Source organism: Bombus terrestris, chromosome 12 (genome assembly GCF_910591885.1).
Source record: "Bombus terrestris chromosome 12, iyBomTerr1.2, whole genome shotgun sequence".
NCBI classification, from domain to species: domain Eukaryota; kingdom Metazoa; phylum Arthropoda; class Insecta; order Hymenoptera; family Apidae; genus Bombus; species Bombus terrestris.
In genome coordinates, this window is record NC_063280.1 from 11,969,080 (window position 1) to 11,987,708 (window position 18,629).

Genomic DNA, 18,629 nt, shown 5'->3' on the forward strand with positions numbered 1-18,629 from the left:
TTCGAGATTTCGATATAGGAAGTTGATATCTCGAAAGTAACAATCGATGTGAGCTACGCAACGCTCGTTATCTCGAGTCTCGGTGACATCATAGTTTGCAGATTTTGCTTCAAGCATCAGAAAGTGGACGTACAATGTCGGAACAGTAAGAGATATCTATTTTTCCATTATAGAAAATTAATGTTCTGATATAATTTTACTATTTGATTTAACCTCGGAATTATTTTATATACAATTATAAATCTGTTATTTCTTCCGTATAGCTATGTTTAATTTGAGGTTAGAGTTATAATCATTGTTAATAGTGACGTACATTGTGTTTTTTCCATCATCCATTGTATTCTATCTTTTTGTGAATTATTCATTTACTGGTTCTGCAATTAAAATTCATTTCGTAAAATACAGCGATTGCATTAGCAGGATATTAAAGAAGTATGATAACCATAAAAATAATATTTGTTTTTATTGTGTACTAATGGCTACTTTAATAAAAATTGTTTTGATTACTTTTTGTTGTATATGATTCATTTTCACAAGTTTAGTGGATTTCCTATTATATTTTATTATTATATTTTAACACGAATTTATTGTATCTGTATGTTAACTGAAAAAACATATTTTAATAATATAAAAATATATTAAATATATTTAAAAGAGATTTTTAACGTGATGATCGCTGTACCTATTTTTATTCAAGCTTTTATTTGTTCAGTGATGATACCCTATTGGACGAAGATCTTGGAGATGAAGAATATGATCTAGGCAATGATGAAGAAGAGGCTCTTTTAGCAGATGACTATGAAGTGGAGAGGGTGAGCATATTGCTTGACCATTATTTTGTTGTTAAATAAAAATTAGTTCATTATAATGCATCATATGATAAAATATAATGTTCAAGTCTAATAACAAATATATTAAGAAATATATATTGCAGTTAGAAAATTAAGAATTTTGTACTCAATTTGTTAATATAATAACAAATCAACATATTACGATTATTAATCAAGGCGATCTTAAAAATTATAGTATGAAATAGTAGTTGCACATATAAAGTTACTCTCTGTGAATTTTCTGATAATTCTTCTGAACTTTGTCAAAAATAATTAATTATTTAATATAAACAGATTAATTTTGATATAATTTTGTTTTCATGTGTTTTATAAACGATATATTTCAGCAAGCAAGAAGGACTTCATTTAGTTATATCTGATTTATTTTATGTATTATGACTAGGATGAACAAATCTAAAATCATAATTTCAAATTACATATTCTTCATTGTATGATGATACTGTCCTACACACAAGATATTTATCATTAATTCATGTATAGAATCATTTTATAAATGATTAAACAAAGATATATTCTATTTGAATATTTTGAAATTTTTCATGGTGAAATAAGCATTTTACTTAAATTGTGAGCGAAAATATTATGTGCTTATTATATGCGTATGAGATTGTATTCAAAGTTTAAAGCAAATGCAAAAAAATTATAATACATTTTTGCGTAGGCGAAAATTTTGCATTTTATGCAAATGCTTCATATTAATTGTTGACTTATAAAATTTATTACGAGATTTCTCAACTTTATTATAATATACAAAGGATGTGAAAATGAAACATGGAACATGTAAAACTCATCCATAACATATTTAGTAAAAATTTATGCAGGGAAAATGAAAGATAAACGATTTATATTTATTCTTTGTATTCATATTATATCATAATATTATTTGTTATAGCAATTTCTATCTTTTGTACTATAATTGCTTTCTGTATTTTCCTTATTATTTAAACTTTTATAATTACTTTTATTAGTGCTGGTAAAACTCTGTATATTTATAATGAATATTGAGAATTTGTACGTAATGATATTTCCTAATTTATTATGTTATCTGTACTTATTATGTTTCCTTTTCCCTGTTTGTTAAAAAAGCACAACTATTAGATATTGTAAGCAGAATAAATGTTAGTGGTGATTGAAGCAGTACGATTACACAAGTTTGTTAATGTGCTATTCGTAGCCTCTCAACAAATTACAATTGAAAGCACTATTAAATTTTGTGATTGATAGTGTAAATATTTAAATATTACAATTACTACAGATAATATACTCAAAGATGTCATGAAAATTGTGTGTTTTAATGAAAGATTTTATGTATAAAAGATATATGAATGTTTATAATATACATGTTTATATAAGTTTTCTTAAAGTGTGTTTAAAGATTTAGTCCACACAATTACATTTTATTTCATTACAAATGGAAATCACATCTTGTTCAGATTTTCAGAAAATTAAATGTAATTGCGCAATTTTTATTTTGTAAGATGTATGAAAGATTGAAAAGAGATATTTGATTCGATGAATTCTTTCATTAAAACATTCAAATGTTATGAAAAAGAAATATCGAGTCTGATTGTTGTGATACAATGGTATTGTAAGAAGGTAATATCGTTCGTTCTTTTGAACGACTGTAACAATACATCGTACACACTTTATATCTTTGGATATCATATCAACTTGTATAACATTTAAAGTCATGTATCTATTTCCTTTTCATTAAAAAGCAGTATGAAATATTCAAAAAATTGAAATAGAAACTCGATGATTCTTAATGCAATTTGTCCAAAATGAAATGAATGTATATGTATAATAAAATAAATGTATATATGCGTATATATAATATGAGCAATATACAATGGAACATAATACGAAACATATTGTTAAACTGCAATATATCATGCTGCTGCTACCTTGAATTGTAACGTATTGTATAATATATATTTATAACAATTCCGTATTGCGAAGTATCAAATATGCTATCGCTTTTATTGAGAAAATAGTTTATTATTCTAATTGACTGTTACGGTAATATTCATTTGCATGAATTATAATAGTACCTAACAGTAAGTTTTGTCGAGAAACTTGCGATTAAATTTTTTGCCGTATAAATCTTATTATTAGCGGTTGATAATAATTAAGAGATTCGATGAGAAGGAAGGAAAATTGATAGAAATAGGAGGAAAGAATGGTGTGAGAATTCTCAAATGCGGTACCTCCGTTTTAATCATGAAAGAGTAACTTCTTATAAATTGATAAACATATAGTTAATTAAGAGTAGATTGTAACGATCACGGCTAAATATTATATTTTCATTACAAATATTTGGCAATTTAATTCCCTGAGCAGCAGAATAGCTATAAGGGAGAAGAGGAAACAGATGATGTACTGGACTTAGGAGTAACCGATGCACTTGACGACTTAGATGGTGAAGATGAAAACATAGAGTTTAATAGGAGCAAAACTGATAGAAGCAACGACAATGATTTTTACGACGATGGAAATCAGCTAGAGACTCAATCGAAGTATTACGAACAAGATGAAATTAATGAATATAAAAGTGAACAAACCCGACAAAACGATGAATTTTCTACAATTGATAACATCAATACTTCGAATAATATCGAAAAGGGAGATCTACGAGAGAAGCTGCAGAAAAATGCAAAAATCTATTCTGGGAATGGACAAGGATTTGAAGATGACGAATGCGAAGAAGCTAAAGAAAGGAGGAACAGATTTCAAAATGAAAGAACTATCGTTTCTTCGAAAATGAATAACCATATACCGGATACTTTGGAGAACGTGGTAACATCTGAACCATCCAAGCTAGCAACTAGAGGCCGTGGAAGAGGTCGAAGTACAAGAGGAAATCGCGGTGGAAGATTCAATACACAAAATTCGGGAAATTTTAATCCAAGGTATGTGCAATTGTGCGTTTGTGTGTACACATGTATAATATTAGAATATTAAAATACCTATTTTATATTTTACCTAATTGTTTGTAAAATGTGATTGACCAGGTTCAGTAATGCACGCAACGCAAACTTCGATAATCAACCACCACCAGTATGCAGGCCACCTTTACTCGAGACCTGGCCACTCTTTTTCCTCGGGGTACCAAACAATATGCAAAACCAACAGATTGTCTACCAGCAACAAAATTCTCAAGTACAACCCTTCCAGCATTATTCTCCAAACGGTTCGCACCAAGGTCCATCGCATTTTGTAGATAATAGACCACAATTCAATCCTAATCAATTTCAAAATCAAGTGGGTCCTAGAACAATCGGGACAAGATTAGATTACGGACCTCGAGGTGGCTTGTCAGGATCGCTTCAAGGACCGTCTTACAGCCATCCATCGAATCAACCACCTTATGTCCAAATGCAACCGGCGCCAGTTGGTGCGAGTACAGCCCCGTTTCAAGGCTCAGCTTCCCTTATGCAAGATAATCAAGCTCGGCTGATGCAAAACAATCAAGGTCCATTGTTGCAAGGAAATCCTGGAGGAACGCTTCTTGGAAATCTGAATTCAGTCGTACCTGGAACATCGACCGCGCCATTGTTACAGGGCAGTCAACCGTTACCTATGCAAGGATATCCACGTCAAGCTACTTCCCAAGGGCCACTTATTAACCATCCTAACGTCAATCAAATACCAAATCAATCACCTTTCGAGAATAGACCACCTTTTCAAGAAGCAGCTCAATTTGAAAACCGATCCGTTTACGATTCGAGGTCCGGATATTCCGATCAAGTACCTACCAGTCAATTTAATACTAATACGTTACCTGTACCGCAACAATCCACTTCCAATGTACCCAATGTACCTTTACCTCCAGGGCACAAGATTTTAATCAATCCTCACTTTCGAGGAGCCGTCCAGTCGACAAATGATGGTAAGTTCTTTCAAGTGATTATCAACTTTCTTTTTTTCAACTTTTATCAGTTCCCTATAATTTCATATTAATTCCTCTTACTTATGATTCCTTCTGGTTTGATTCGCAAACAGCAAGACTCGCATGGGATTCCACTCAGCAAACACCTAATTTATCATCTCAAGTTCCTACTGGCCAATTCTCACAACTCGCTATCCCATATCAGAATCAAAGTTCGTATAATCAAATCCAACAAGAACCGCCGCATTATCAACAAAATTATCAACAAAATAAAAGCGACGTATGTATCACGTGATATTGACGAATCTAAGGTGTAACAAGATTTTACAGAAAACTATAATTATACGAATTTTCACAGGATCCTTATGCATACTTTTCTGATGTATGGCAAGAAAATAAGCCGCAAAAGAATCAAACTGGAACTCAGAATAAACAGTATTCTTTAGAAAGTAGTTACTTGCGAGATGATAGCTATGAATCCAGTTCGAAATATAAATCGGATCAAGGGGATCAAAAAAATAATTATCCACAGGTTGGTAGCGTACGAATTGGTAACAAGCATATTAAGCGTGAAGAATATAATCTAGTTTTTAAAAACAATGCTTATCCCCAGGATCACAGAGGAATCCATCAAAATTATCGCGATAAAGATTTGTCGTCGAAAACCAGAAACGATCATGTTTCCAAGGGTAAGATTTGCTCGTCAACCACGTATCGTGAGAATTATGATCAAAATCACGTACAGAAGTCCAGTAAGAGATCAGTGAATACTTCGATAAGAACTAGATTACCGCAAAAAAGAGTTTCCAACTCTGTAGATAGACCTTTACGTGATTTGAGCCCAAAGCGAATAAAGCTTAGCAACAGAAATCTTCAAGAAGTACGAACAGTGGATATGTTGAACAATACGAATAATGACAAAAAGGTATATACACATTCATATTTTATTTCCTTCCCACGCATTGCATATTCCTCCAAAATAAATTTTTATAGGATGAAGAAAACGACCCAGAAATGCAGGAATATAGAAAAAAGATGGAGGAACAGAAACGGCTTAGAGAAAAGATCTTGCGAGAGAAAGAAAATCGACGAAAAATGGCTGCAATGGAGAAACAAAATGATGAAACTAAAAACGAAAATACATGTATGTATAATAACATTTCATTGTATAAATCAGATATACACAAATGATTTAGTAATTAATTGCTTGAATACAATGGATACGTTTTCAAAGGCGATGTAAAGTTAAGTTTTTTTAGTAATATATATTTTTTATTTTATTTTTTTATTTTATTATGTAAAAGAGTTACCATTTCTTTATCAAAGTATGCAGAATATTTGTTAAAAATTATTTCATTCTTTTTCTTCTATTATCATAATTAAGCATTTATTTAATAAACTATAATATTTCAGTTATAACATGATATTTTGTTTAAGAAATAACTAATATATTGTGTACATAATTATATATAATAATAATAATAGCAACGATTTAAAATGAATATAATTGTGTGTATAATGAATAATTTTATTTCCTAGTAAATGAAAATATACAGGATGCAAAACCTGTATCAGCACTTATGGGAGTAGTAAAAGATGCATCCATAAACAAAGGACATACCAATACTGGAAGAGGACGTGCTCGTCCTGTCAATACACAATCTACAGAGGTATATGACTAAAGATGTCATGCTTTCTTAATTGTCGGTACACAAAACATGAAATTAATATTTCTCCTTTTTTTTTCTCTCTTTTTCTTTTTTTTTTCCTTTCTTTGATATACACACTTGTAAAACAGTGAGAGTAATTAACGGTTTTTCTTATTATGATATTTTTTATAAGCAATTCATGCTTAATGCTTAAAGCAAATAAATTGTATAAAATCTGATCATGTCTGATAGAATTTTACTTGTTTGTATTATACTAAAATGAAAAAGAGAAAGATTCAAATATATTGTATATAAATATCATAGGTATAGAAATAGTTGCTGCAATATCTAGGAAATTAACAATATTTTTTATTTACTAAAACATATTGTTGCAGTTTTTATTTATTCGTGAGAATTATACCATTTGTAAATATTTATTTCTACTTAAATGATAACTTACATATCTCAAATGACATATTAAATAAAAAGATATATATATACTTTATATATATATATATTATAGAAGATATATATATATATATCTTTTTATTTAATAATATGTCATTTGAGATATGTAAGTTATCATTCAAGTAAAAATAAATATTTATATATGTACATATATATATATATGAAGATATATATATATATATATATGTATATATAGGTCTATTAGACTTTCTGTATATTTTTTACTCGTGTTCTAATAAAATACATTTTTGAATACTTTTTGTTCTATTTAATTTCCTCCAAACTTTTATTAAGATTATTCTATATTAAAATGCTTTATCAACTCTTTTTCATTTATTGTAATTTTTGAAGCAAAATCTTGATCTTTCTAATGAATTTTTTATATTAAAATTAGTAACTCAAATATTATTATTCTTTCTTATACTTTTTTACACGGCATGCTATCTTTTACGATTATTTTTGTTATAGGTCGCAGAGAAATCATCATGTATACGAATTGTCAGGACAATACAAACTATACAACCCAACGATTCTATAGATTGTACAAAAGACAGTAATTCTGGACATACGATTAATCAAGGAAATGAACATACAAAAGTATTAAATTCCCAATCTGGAACGCGAAGAATTGTAATTCAGAAACCATTATTAAATACACAAAAGGTTGCCACTACTATACAAAAAACAGTATCAAATTTGCAGAAAGGTCAAATATTGATGCAAAACAAGTTAGTTAACGTTACACAATGTCCAACTCAAAGAATTGGTCAAAATCAAGCTGATGTTTTAAGAAAATTAGCAAATATAGGACAGAAAGTTGTTGGTACTTCACAAAGAATTGTTAAACAAAAATCACCAGGAAATCTTCAAAAAACTGTGATTAATGTACAAGAAGTAACGAATGCCAATGCAAAAAAGGTTGTTGTTAATACACAAAGTAACCAAAGAGTTGTACTACAAAAATCTCCTATACAACAGAAAAAAATACCGGAAATAAAAACAAATACTGTAAAGGTAGAGAATTTAGCAGCAAGCACGTCCGAAGCGCAAATTAGACGTATGTGCCAAGGCATCGGAACAATTGAGGTGACTATCTTTGCATGAAAACGTTTAAGACTTAGATTTTCGTCGCAAATTCATAGATCCTTTTTTCACATACTTTACCTTCAGAAATCATAAATCCAGCTTCTTTTGTGATCGTTTCTTTTTTTTATAATAATATACAATGCCAATCTTTCCTCCTTCAAGCATGTTTGTTTTTTTTGTGGGTTTTTCTTTTTTTCTCCTTCTCTTTTTGTTTTTTTTTTTTTATTATTATTATTATTATTATTTTAATTATGATTATTTTGAGAATGATTTCATTTAAGATTTATGTCATTACGGATTACGTTAATTAAGATTTCTGACAATATCCCACATATTAAATTTGTGTCAATAGTAATACTAATAATTACATCTTTTTTCCTTTTTCTTTGTTTGGGGAGAAGTTATTATTAGTTTGTAATACTATTCGAAACCTTACATTGTTTCTTACCTTTTTGGGTATTTTTTTCATTGAGGTATATAAATTTGTTTTACAACTGACAAATTCATATTATTGTAGTTGTTTAAAAATCATTATCCCAATATTATTTCGTATTCATTCAATATTTGATAATACTCTTCTTTATAACAAAATAAAAACAAGCATTTGATAACTCCAGTATTGTATTACTTTCCTTAATATATATACATGAATATAGATACAATATTATATTAACATGTAATGGGCAGATTTATTTTGAAGGATATCTTACATTAACCTAAAAGTTTAGATCATATTTATAAATAATGATTGTAGTTCATATAAAACTATATAATAAACAATATAATAAAAGAACATAACTATATATTTAGCAATATATTGTTTGATAATATTTTGCTTAAATCTAACTTGATATACCTTGTTTATTATGTATATATTTATATATACAAAAAACGTTTATTTTAACTATTATAATACTTGATATGTTAGAATCATATATCTGTTATTCAATTTATTATTATGCTTTTAATAAGTTTTTGTAACAAGTTGAAAATACGCAACCTTTTTAAAATAAATATTGGTTTCTTTAATTCAACAATTTAATAATTATCTGTTTATATTATTCGTGTTATAGAGCATACAAATGGGTGAGCGCAGCGCAACGATTGTGTTTAAAACGCAGTCTGCTGCTACGGTGTTTCACAAGAAATACCAGCGCAAAATGCTTGACCTTTCGCTGATAACCGTTCGCCTTGTACCGCAATCAAGCGGAACTAAGACCACTACCACAGTTATAAAAGTTTCTTAGGAGATATATTGAACATATTTAATCTAGTGTATTACGATAAAACAAGAGAGAAGAAGTATATAAGTACATTCATATTTGCGTTTATACAAGCAACAATATTTTATTTTACGAAAGCAGCCTATATATGAATAAACGCATTTCGTACTTTACGTACATTTTATTTAAAGTATGTTTCGTCAAGGAATTGGAAAAAAAAACATTTTCGGCTGCAAATAAACTGTATAATATATCTTTACAAATGAGGTGAATAAACTTGACCATTTAATTTGTACATATGTCAAATATGAAATGTATATTTCATATAAAAATATACACGATAGTATCTAATAATATATTGTGCATTTAATGGCTATCATTTATTATACACCATATATGTTAATCTCGAAAATTTGTAATTTTAAATGCAAGAATATACATGTATCATTACATAAAACACATAAATTATATCTACGTTGTATAATATTTTAAATTAAAACCATTCAAACCACTACAATGAATATGTTTCTTAAAGGTTATCTTAAAGTGATGTTACACTTATGCATATATTTACGCATATTTGCTATAAAAATTAAAAGTAAATTAGGTTATAGAATACAGTTACAATGTGTTACAATATTAATCAATGACATGCTTAAATTATGCATATATCAAACAGTTAAAATTATTGTAAAATATCAATAATCCCATCATATTTTTCATGCTTGATATAATCTATACTATGTAAATTAGTAGATAGATGTTTTATTACAAATATCATTATACTAATTTACAATGTAATAATATAAAAAACATATGACATACTTCTCTATAATAAATACTTTTAAAAAATTAAGTCCAAAATTTTTATTCAATACATTGCAAAAAGTACATTATCCTAAATAGAACACATAACTTTATTTCTTTAACACTTGTTAAAATGTACGAAATACGGAATTTTTCAAATTTGAAACGAAACATTGAATTTTTATAAACAATAAATTTTGAAAAAATTATAAATATATATATATGTTTTGAAAATACATATATATTTATATTTATTATTATTAATTTATTACTATTATTAATACTAATTACAATTAAATTGATATTAGGGTTTCCTCAGACAATCAATAATATTGTCAATATTTCAAGGTTCTCAACAAAAATGCGATTTATCAATAAATATTGACATGTCGATCCCTTTAGTTGAGAACCTTGAAATATTGACAATATACATATATGTATGTATTGATAGCTGAGGATACCATATGTATACAAAGTGAAAAAATCACATTCCTTGCAAGCGAGAAAAGTATATTCACAAATCACTACATATATGTATATATATGTATATGAAAACCAATTTTGTTCATTAAATTTATCATTTATTATTTATCATCTATTTAAATTTTCCAATATTTATTAATATCACTATTAACTTTTGCCATTTTTAAATTATTCTTCACAAAAAATATATATACCTTAGTTATTGTTTATGCCGTGCTGTGACGCTACGTTAGCTAAAAATCACGACGAGTAATTATATTATTTTATCATTCTAATTAAAACTTAAATTATTTTCTTAATCATTGTGAATGTATCAATGTTAATATGGCTTCGACTGAAGTTGAATGGACTAAATTCGTAGACGAACAAGAAAAACTATCAGCAAAGGTAATATTTTTATCATATATGTGTATCACCGGCTTAACCTCACTATTGTTTGTTTATTACACATTTGCTATTCAAAAAAATTTCTTTTTTGTGTACCTCCCTTGCTTACTTTTTAATTACTGAAATTATATATATTCAACAGTTAAAGCATGTTAAATCTATCAATAATATAACAATTTTAACCCTTTTTTATAACGAAACATTTTCATTATCTTTTTTTACCGAAATAATAACTTGTGACTCTTATGACGTGTCAGGTGTCTAATCTAAATATAGATAAGGAATCTAAAGAAAGTACAGCAAATACAGATTCCAAAAATGATGATAGTTCGGATGACCAAATCTCAGCCGCAGAAAAATCATTATTCCAAAAAATTATACGTAAAGGTTTGGTAGAAACAACACAAGATATAGAAGTTCAAAGAAGAGATCCATCTTCACCTTTATATAGTGTTAAATCTTTCGAAGCTCTTCACCTGTTGGTATTTTTGCTATTAATTTCTTTATATTGATATTGTTTTAAAAAGATTATACAGTATAATATATATTATAGTAAACCTGCTTTATTAAAAGGAGTATATGCAATGGGATTTAATGCTCCATCAAAAATTCAAGAAACTGCATTACCTACTTTACTTGCTGATCCGTAAGTTTGTTTCTAATATAAACAAGTTTCATTCATTTTTTAATACAAAGAATAAATGACAATCATAAAGTTTAATCGATTATTTATAGACCACAAAATATGATTGCTCAGTCACAATCTGGGACAGGTAAAACAGCAGCATTTGTATTAGCAATGCTAAGCAGAGTCGACACCACCAAAAATTGTCCTCAAGTGCTTTGCTTATCACCAACTTATGAATTAGCTATACAAACAGGAGAAGTAGCAGCAAAAATGTCTGCATTCTGTAATGAAATAAAAATAAAATATGCTGTAAGAGGAGAAGAAAGTAATACATATTATAGATAATCTTCAACCATACAGAAATTATCTTTTTTAACAAAAATTTACATCCCTTTTTTGTTATTTCAGTAAGTCGTGGATCAAAGGTTACAGAACACATAATCATTGGAACACCAGGAAAAGTTTTAGATTGGGCTGTTAAATTTAAGTTCTTTAATTTAAATAAAATATCAGTTTTTGTTTTAGATGAAGCAGATGTAATGATAGCAACACAAGGTCATCAAGACCAGTGTATTCGTATTCATAAGTAATTATTTTAGTTTATAAAAACAAAAAGAAATAATATTTCAAGCTGCATATTGTATTTATATTTAAATTTTACATTTAAACACATTGCTTACAGGCAGCTTCCACGCACATGTCAAATGATGTTTTTCTCTGCAACTTATGAGCCAGAAGTGATGAAATTTGCAGAAATTATAGTTAATAATCCTTTAATAATAAGGTTACTGAAAAAAGAGGAAAGTTTAGATAATATTAAACAATATTATGTAAAATGCAAGGATCTGGATGAAAAATATGCAGCTATTACCAACATATATGGTGTAATAACAATAGGACAGGCAATTATCTTTTGTCATGTAAGATATCTTTATGTTGCATTGATGAGTGATTGTTCCGTTTTAAAATTATAAATAGTACTTTTCATTTACCTATAGACTAGAAAAACAGCGGGTTGGTTAGCCGAAAAAATGACAAAAGACGGTCATGCAGTAGCTGTTTTATCTGGGGAACTGACAGTTGAACAGAGAATTTCAGTTTTGGATCGTTTTAGAGCTGGTCTTGAAAAAGTTCTTATCACAACTAATGTTTTAGCCAGAGGTATTTATGTGACTCCAGTCCTAGTTTTAAAGTCTAAAGTTTTTTATATTTCTTTCTATATATTTATTACGTACTTTTAAAAATATGGAAGTATAAATATGGAAAACATTTTTACAACTTTCCAACATTAATTATAAATTTATTTAAGTGGTTCAATAGTCAAAAAATGTTGCAGGTATTGACGTTGAACAAGTAACAATAGTTGTCAATTTTGATTTACCAGTGGATCAAAATCGGCAAGCAGATTGTGAAACATATTTGCATAGAATTGGTCGTGCTGGACGTTTTGGTAAATCCGGAATTGCTATTAATCTAATAGATTCGTCTCATGCAATGCAAATATGTAAGGATATAGAAGAACATTTTGGAAGAAAAATACATTACCTTGATGCAGAAGATGCAGATGAAATAGAAAAAATAGGAGCCTAGATTAATATGTAAGAAATACAACTATGCTTTTTATCAAATACGCATAGATATATTGTAATACCTCTTAAAAGAATAGACATTTGTATTCTCAACATGAATTCTTTGTATTTCTTTTCCAATAGCACATATTATCAACAAATATTATATGTTTACCTTTTTTTACAATGATTATATGGTATTCTTTGATATCGAGTTAAAATATGGCGATTGGATCAGGAATATACACAGAGTTTGAACAATATAAAAATAAAAAAATATTTTTATATGTTATACAACAAATAACTGTTTGACGCAGAGAAATATCATGCCCTTATCTTTGTACTCCATGTAACTTAGTTAAAATTAAGTTTGAGTTTTTATATAAAAGAAAAACTATTCATTCTTCCACATTTAAATTTTAATTTGACCACATATGATCTACTGATCGATCTTTGGTTATATGTATTACGGAAATATTACAACGATATTGTGATCACATTATCACGATTTGTATAAGTACAAATAATATAAGCTAAAATCAGTTAATCATTGGTTAATAATTATAAATTATTAATTATTTATCATAACTGATATTGGAACAAACAAATTGTGAATGTTGTATGAAGACTTTACCGACATATTTTACACATTATGAGAATTTTCTTATAAATGAAACATAAAATAAAAATATTTTAATACAATTCCTTCGACAATGGTATATAGATATAGATATTAAAAATACGTAAAATGTACAATTTTCCATGTAATAGTGTGGCAAAGTAATTAAACAAAATGGTCATTATTGTAATACAATTCGTCTCAAATTCATTTACAAGGACATCCATACGTTACGTAATTTTAAAATACGGTGTGCTTTAATGTATTTGGACGAAACTGTATGAAACATTCAATCATTTTTTATTGTAACAGAATTTCTATATTATTTACATTTTATTTTTTCAATGTAAACATTTCTTTTCTATAGAACTCATTAATTCTTTAAATTTGTTAATGGAAGTATAATAAAAGTTTCTCAATAGGTGGGACGTTTTTTTTTTAGAGAACACCCATAGTACGTATTTCAAACATACATTTATTAAGATTAAAAAATGAAAATAAATTGCAACATTTAAAAAAAGATATGAAACAGGTAAATTTTTTAACTTATCGCAATACACATGTTTGTACATTTGCATTATTATTCATTCATTCATATAGATGAAAAATCATATAAAAATGCATCAAAGGATATTTCTCGCATCCTGAATTTCATAATTTATAAATACTTATCCGTCTTTTAATAACTTTTTATCAATTAATCAAAAGAATGAAATCGCTTTTGTAATAATTTTAACGCAGAAATAAACGAACAGGTTCCTATAAAGACAAGATTATTTGAACATATTAATTCAGTTTTTAAATATATTCTTGTGAACCACTGATTTGAAACTTTTTAAATTTTATTGACACTAGTTATTAACTTTGACTTATTAAATTTTATTTTTTGACGTAATAGTATAATTCGTTTACACATTTGTTACATTTTTTTATAACAAGAAATTAACAAACTGTTAATACGGATATGCACGTTTTTCAATAAAAAATGAATTTTTCTTACAGCATATATTCAGCAGAACAATAATGTTTAAAAATATAAAACAAAAACGAATGATTCGAGAACAAATATCACAACGGTATATGAAAAACTTTCTTTCTCCTTATTTACTTTAAACATTACAGTACGGTAAAGTATCCTAAATATTTAGCTTGTTGGTTACTCAATCAGTAGATTGTATTTATATGTTCGCAATTCTAATAGCAGTTTATAGCAAATTGATTGATATTGCGATTGAATTGCAATGTGAAATTCAGTCTTTGTATGGGATTTTATTCAATTACATTCCCATACCTCCCATACCACCCATACCACCCATTCCACCCATACCACCACCGCCCATTGGCATCTGAGGTTCTTCTTTAGGCAATTCAGCAACCACTGCTTCTGCAGTTGTAAGTAGTGATGCAACACCCGCGGCATCAGTAAGTGCTGTACGCACTACCTTTGTCGGATCGATAATACCTTTCTCGATCATATCAACATACTCATCATTCAAAGCATCGTAACCAAGATTGCTGTCACTAACTTTTGCTACTACTAAACTAGCGTCTACGCCTGCATTCTGAGCAATTTGTAAACACGGCATACGCAATGCATTTGCCACTATCTTTATTCCTGTTTCTTGGTCGTTATTTGATGCTTTCAAATTTTTAAGAGCTGGAATACATCTTAGGAGAGCTGTACCACCTGTAAATTGAAAATATTGAAAATAATTATTATGCAGATATAATATGTAGAAAAAATTACTTTTTTCTTCTCAATATCTATGACGAATACACTTTTCTACATATAAGCTTTGTGTGTTCTGCCACCAAGTTCTTATATTTTGTACATTGCACGTTTATATAAAAATTTAATGCAGAAACTGGAAGAGCAATGTCTAATTACCTCCAGGAACAATTCCTTCTTCAACAGCTGCTCTAGTAGCATTAAGAGCATCATGAACACGATCCTTTTTCTCATTAACTTCAACTTCGCTACTTCCACCAACTCTTAGAACTGCAACTCCAGATGCTAACCTTGCCAAACGTTCTTGCAGTTTTTCTTTTTCATAGTCAGATGTTGTATTGGCAATTTGATCTCTAATTACATCTGCTCTATGATCGATATCAACTTTTTTCCCTTTGCCCTTCAGGATGAGTGTATCATCTTTTGTAATTACAACTTCTCCTACTTCGCCTAAATCACATAACTGCACATTTTCTAATTTAACGAGATTTGCATCATCGCCAAATACAATCCCTCCAGTCAAAATCGCCATATCCTGAAGTGTTGCTTTTCTATTGTCTCCAAAACCAGGGGCCTTAACTGCAGCCACCTGCAAACCGATTTTCAATCTATTGACCACAAGCGTTGACAGTGCTTCACCATCAATGTCTTCTGCTATAATGACAAGCGGTTTTCGTTGGGAATTCGCTAATTCCAATGCTGGAATTATAGACTGCACAGACGATATCTTTTTCTCACTGAAGAGCAATAGTGCATCTTGAAATTCAACTTTTGCCCCTTTACTAGAATTTATGAAGTATGGAGATATATATCCCCTGTCAAATTTCATTCCTTCTATAACTTCCAGTTCGTCGTGTAGTGTTTTACCATCTTTTACAGTGATTACACCTTCTTTTCCAACTTTTTTCATAGCATCGGAAATAAGATTACCAATTGCCTTATCCCCATTGGCTGAGATAGTTGCTACTTGTGCAATTTCCTCTGGAGTTGTTACTGGCTTACTTAAGGTTTTTAATTCGTCCTTGACCCTATCAACTGCCAACATTACACCTGCAATATGTTCATTATTTTATTGTAAATGCCTCTCTAATTTCATAATGGCAATAAGAAAATCTTCTAGTAGCATTATTTAATAAATTCAATCTTATAACAGGAATTTATATTTATATTATATTTTATTTTTACTTTTACTTACCTCTTCTTATTTCTACAGGATTAGCACCTTTACTAATTTTTTCAAATCCTTCTTTAGCAATGGCTCTTGCTAGAACTGTAGCTGTGGTCGTACCATCACCTGCCTCTTCGTTTGTATTATTTGCTACATCTTGTACTAATTTTGCTCCAATATTTTGAAACTTATCTTTTAACTCAACTCCCTTGGCAACTGTGACACCATCTTTAGTAATTTTTGGACTACCCCAACTTTGTTCTAAGATGACATTACGTCCTTTTGGACCCATTGTTACTGCAACTGCATCTGCTAAAATATCAACACCTTGCAACATGAGTGCTCTAACTTCTGCCCCAAAACGTACATCTTTGGCATATGAACGAGCTTGTAATTGACGTAGTGCTGCACCACGCAATACAGTTGGTAATCTGTGCATCTAAAATAATTAAAGAGGAACTGTTATATCACACAATATTCCTGAATAAAAACTTTTTGAAATATATGCATCGAACATTTTATAAACGTGACATTTTGTATAAAATTAGTTTTTAAATTTTATCGACGAAACTTGACATTAAATTTTATAATTTTATTTCCATAATAAAATTAGAAATCTGTTTTCTTTAACATTAATAAATTTTGAAAGGGGAAAATTAATCGACTTTTAACGTAAACGTGGTTATGTAAACTGCCGCGTGGTCGCCGAGAAACCACAGTATAATACAGATTATTTTAAATAACTTCCAAAACTTTCTATAACAAATTTTGCATCATATGAAACATTGCGTTTTTGCTTTTTGTATTTTTTCGTCATTATTTTGATTTATAATCCAATACGACATACAAATCAATTTGACCGGCTTATCCGAGTAAAAAAGAATAACTGGAAATTATTACATCAAAGAATAAAAAAAATATAAATAATTTTGAAAAACCGAGAGCAACTGTAAAAAGCATTATTCATGGTATTTACGTTTCTTTGCTTTTTATTCTGCATCTTTGACTACGACCTTTAAAAGTGTAAAAACGTTTCTTAAAATTTTTAATATTTTAATTTATTAAAATGACAAATACAAAGGAATCATCGTAAGAACAGAACATATTGCTCTATAATAATCAAAAATATAAAATGTATAATAGATATAAGCAAACTGAATTGGTCTAAGATTAACCGGTTAATACCTTTAAACAATCAATATATATTTATGTGCAGGAAGGAAATGAAATTTACGAAAAAAGTGTTTACCTTTAACTAGTGAATGAGAAAAAGCCGTTGATTAGAGATTGTAATTTCAAAAGTAATTGAAAATCGGCACAGCGTGACTGCACGTTGTCTCGCCAGTAGAATGAAATGTGTAAGAGAGCTTTCAGCTTACGCTATCACATGGGTAATGCTCCCTTCCCCTCCCTTATCGTTTTATTCTAACTTAACCTTCTTGTATTCGATTATGAAATTTTTTAAAGTTTTCAACAAATTCAATCGATATGAAATATAAATAAGAAATAAAAATCTAGAAATTATTCCTACATTTTCATTTAACAACGTTTAATTCTCTAATCATATCAACAAATTTCATTCTCAGTAAGAGTTATAGCTTCTAGAATGTACGAGAACACATATGATGCAATCGTTCAGTATTCACCAATCATATTCGTCGATTTGCCGGCAATTCATTCCGTACTTCTTATTATACAATTCTCTATATCCAAATCAAGTATAAGCAACTTCAAAATAGTTTCAAATATAATAAAACGAAATACATGTATCAATTTTATTTCATTTTATTTCAAATTGTATTAAATAATTAAGATATTTTTCTAAGTATTGTAATTTGCTGAATAATCGAAACTTATTGTGTAAGAAAAAGGATGTTTAAAAAGATTTTAATAGTATATTAGCATTAAGCCATATAAAAGGCGTATTAGCCATTATAAAAACATATATTTTAAAGTTTACGTAGTATTTACATCGATATCAATTTTATTTATTTACCAATGACCTTATTTGTTTGTTACCAATATCATTTATTCGATTATAATTAACATACAAATAAAAGTTCAGAATTCGTTT

At 28.5% G+C, this 18,629-nt stretch overlaps 3 protein-coding genes and 1 long non-coding RNA gene across 4 annotated transcripts; 2 read left to right on the forward strand and 2 right to left on the reverse strand.

Annotated features, from left to right (window-relative positions):
- Positions 1-12: 12 nt before the first annotated feature.
- LOC100643091 (RNA-binding protein 33) lies at positions 13-9,680 on the forward strand. The gene is made up of 11 exons (XM_012314765.3): positions 13-145; positions 713-812; positions 3,192-3,760; positions 3,863-4,740; positions 4,854-5,020; positions 5,099-5,272; positions 5,354-5,665; positions 5,734-5,884; positions 6,280-6,410; positions 7,326-7,943; positions 9,017-9,680. The coding sequence occupies exons 1-11, from the start codon at positions 135-137 to the stop codon at positions 9,188-9,190; spliced, it is 3,285 nt and encodes a 1,094-aa protein (XP_012170155.1). The 5' UTR covers positions 13-134; the 3' UTR covers positions 9,191-9,680.
- LOC125386109 lies at positions 7,806-8,435 on the reverse strand. Its single transcript, XR_007225979.1, has 2 exons — positions 8,392-8,435; positions 7,806-8,327 (listed from the first exon to the last, which is right to left on the reverse strand). It is a non-coding gene; the product is annotated as an uncharacterized LOC125386109 (long non-coding RNA).
- An 892-nt stretch (positions 9,681-10,572) lies between the features above and the next one.
- On the forward strand, positions 10,573-13,159 carry LOC100644937 (DEAD-box helicase Dbp80). The gene is made up of 8 exons (XM_003399582.4): positions 10,573-10,843; positions 11,101-11,321; positions 11,397-11,489; positions 11,579-11,796; positions 11,880-12,057; positions 12,154-12,391; positions 12,470-12,632; positions 12,808-13,159. The coding sequence occupies exons 1-8, from the start codon at positions 10,781-10,783 to the stop codon at positions 13,059-13,061; spliced, it is 1,428 nt and encodes a 475-aa protein (XP_003399630.1). The 5' UTR covers positions 10,573-10,780; the 3' UTR covers positions 13,062-13,159.
- A 954-nt stretch (positions 13,160-14,113) lies between these two features.
- Positions 14,114-18,152, reverse strand: LOC100644817 (heat shock protein 60A). The gene is made up of 4 exons (XM_003399581.4): positions 17,805-18,152; positions 16,583-16,994; positions 15,547-16,437; positions 14,114-15,345 (listed from the first exon to the last, which is right to left on the reverse strand). Exons 2-4 carry the CDS (start codon positions 16,992-16,994, stop codon positions 14,936-14,938), a joined length of 1,713 nt encoding a protein of 570 aa, XP_003399629.2. The 5' UTR covers positions 17,805-18,152; the 3' UTR covers positions 14,114-14,935.
- Positions 18,153-18,629: the final 477 nt, after the last annotated feature.

Excerpts from the sequence above, each read along its gene's own strand:
- LOC100643091 (XM_012314765.3), top strand. Across the intron at positions 3,761-3,862 it reads TCGGGAAATTTTAATCCAAG|GTTCAGTAATGCACGCAACG; the intron begins GTATGTGCAATT and ends GTGATTGACCAG. Across the intron at positions 5,885-6,279 it reads AACTAAAAACGAAAATACAT|TAAATGAAAATATACAGGAT; the intron begins GTATGTATAATA and ends TTTATTTCCTAG.
- LOC100644937 (XM_003399582.4), top strand. The coding sequence starts at position 10,781 with ATGGCTTCGACTGAAGTTGAATGGACTAAATTCGTAGACGAACAAGAA. Across the intron at positions 11,490-11,578 it reads CCTACTTTACTTGCTGATCC|ACCACAAAATATGATTGCTC; the intron begins GTAAGTTTGTTT and ends GATTATTTATAG. Across the intron at positions 12,392-12,469 it reads AGGCAATTATCTTTTGTCAT|ACTAGAAAAACAGCGGGTTG; the intron begins GTAAGATATCTT and ends ATTTACCTATAG.
- LOC100644817 (XM_003399581.4), bottom strand. The coding sequence starts at position 16,994 with ATGCACAGATTACCAACTGTATTGCGTGGTGCAGCACTACGTCAATTA. Across the intron at positions 16,438-16,582 it reads TCCTGTAGAAATAAGAAGAG|GTGTAATGTTGGCAGTTGAT; the intron begins GTAAGTAAAAGT and ends AACATATTGCAG. Across the intron at positions 15,346-15,546 it reads AGAAGGAATTGTTCCTGGAG|GTGGTACAGCTCTCCTAAGA; the intron begins GTAATTAGACAT and ends TTCAATTTACAG.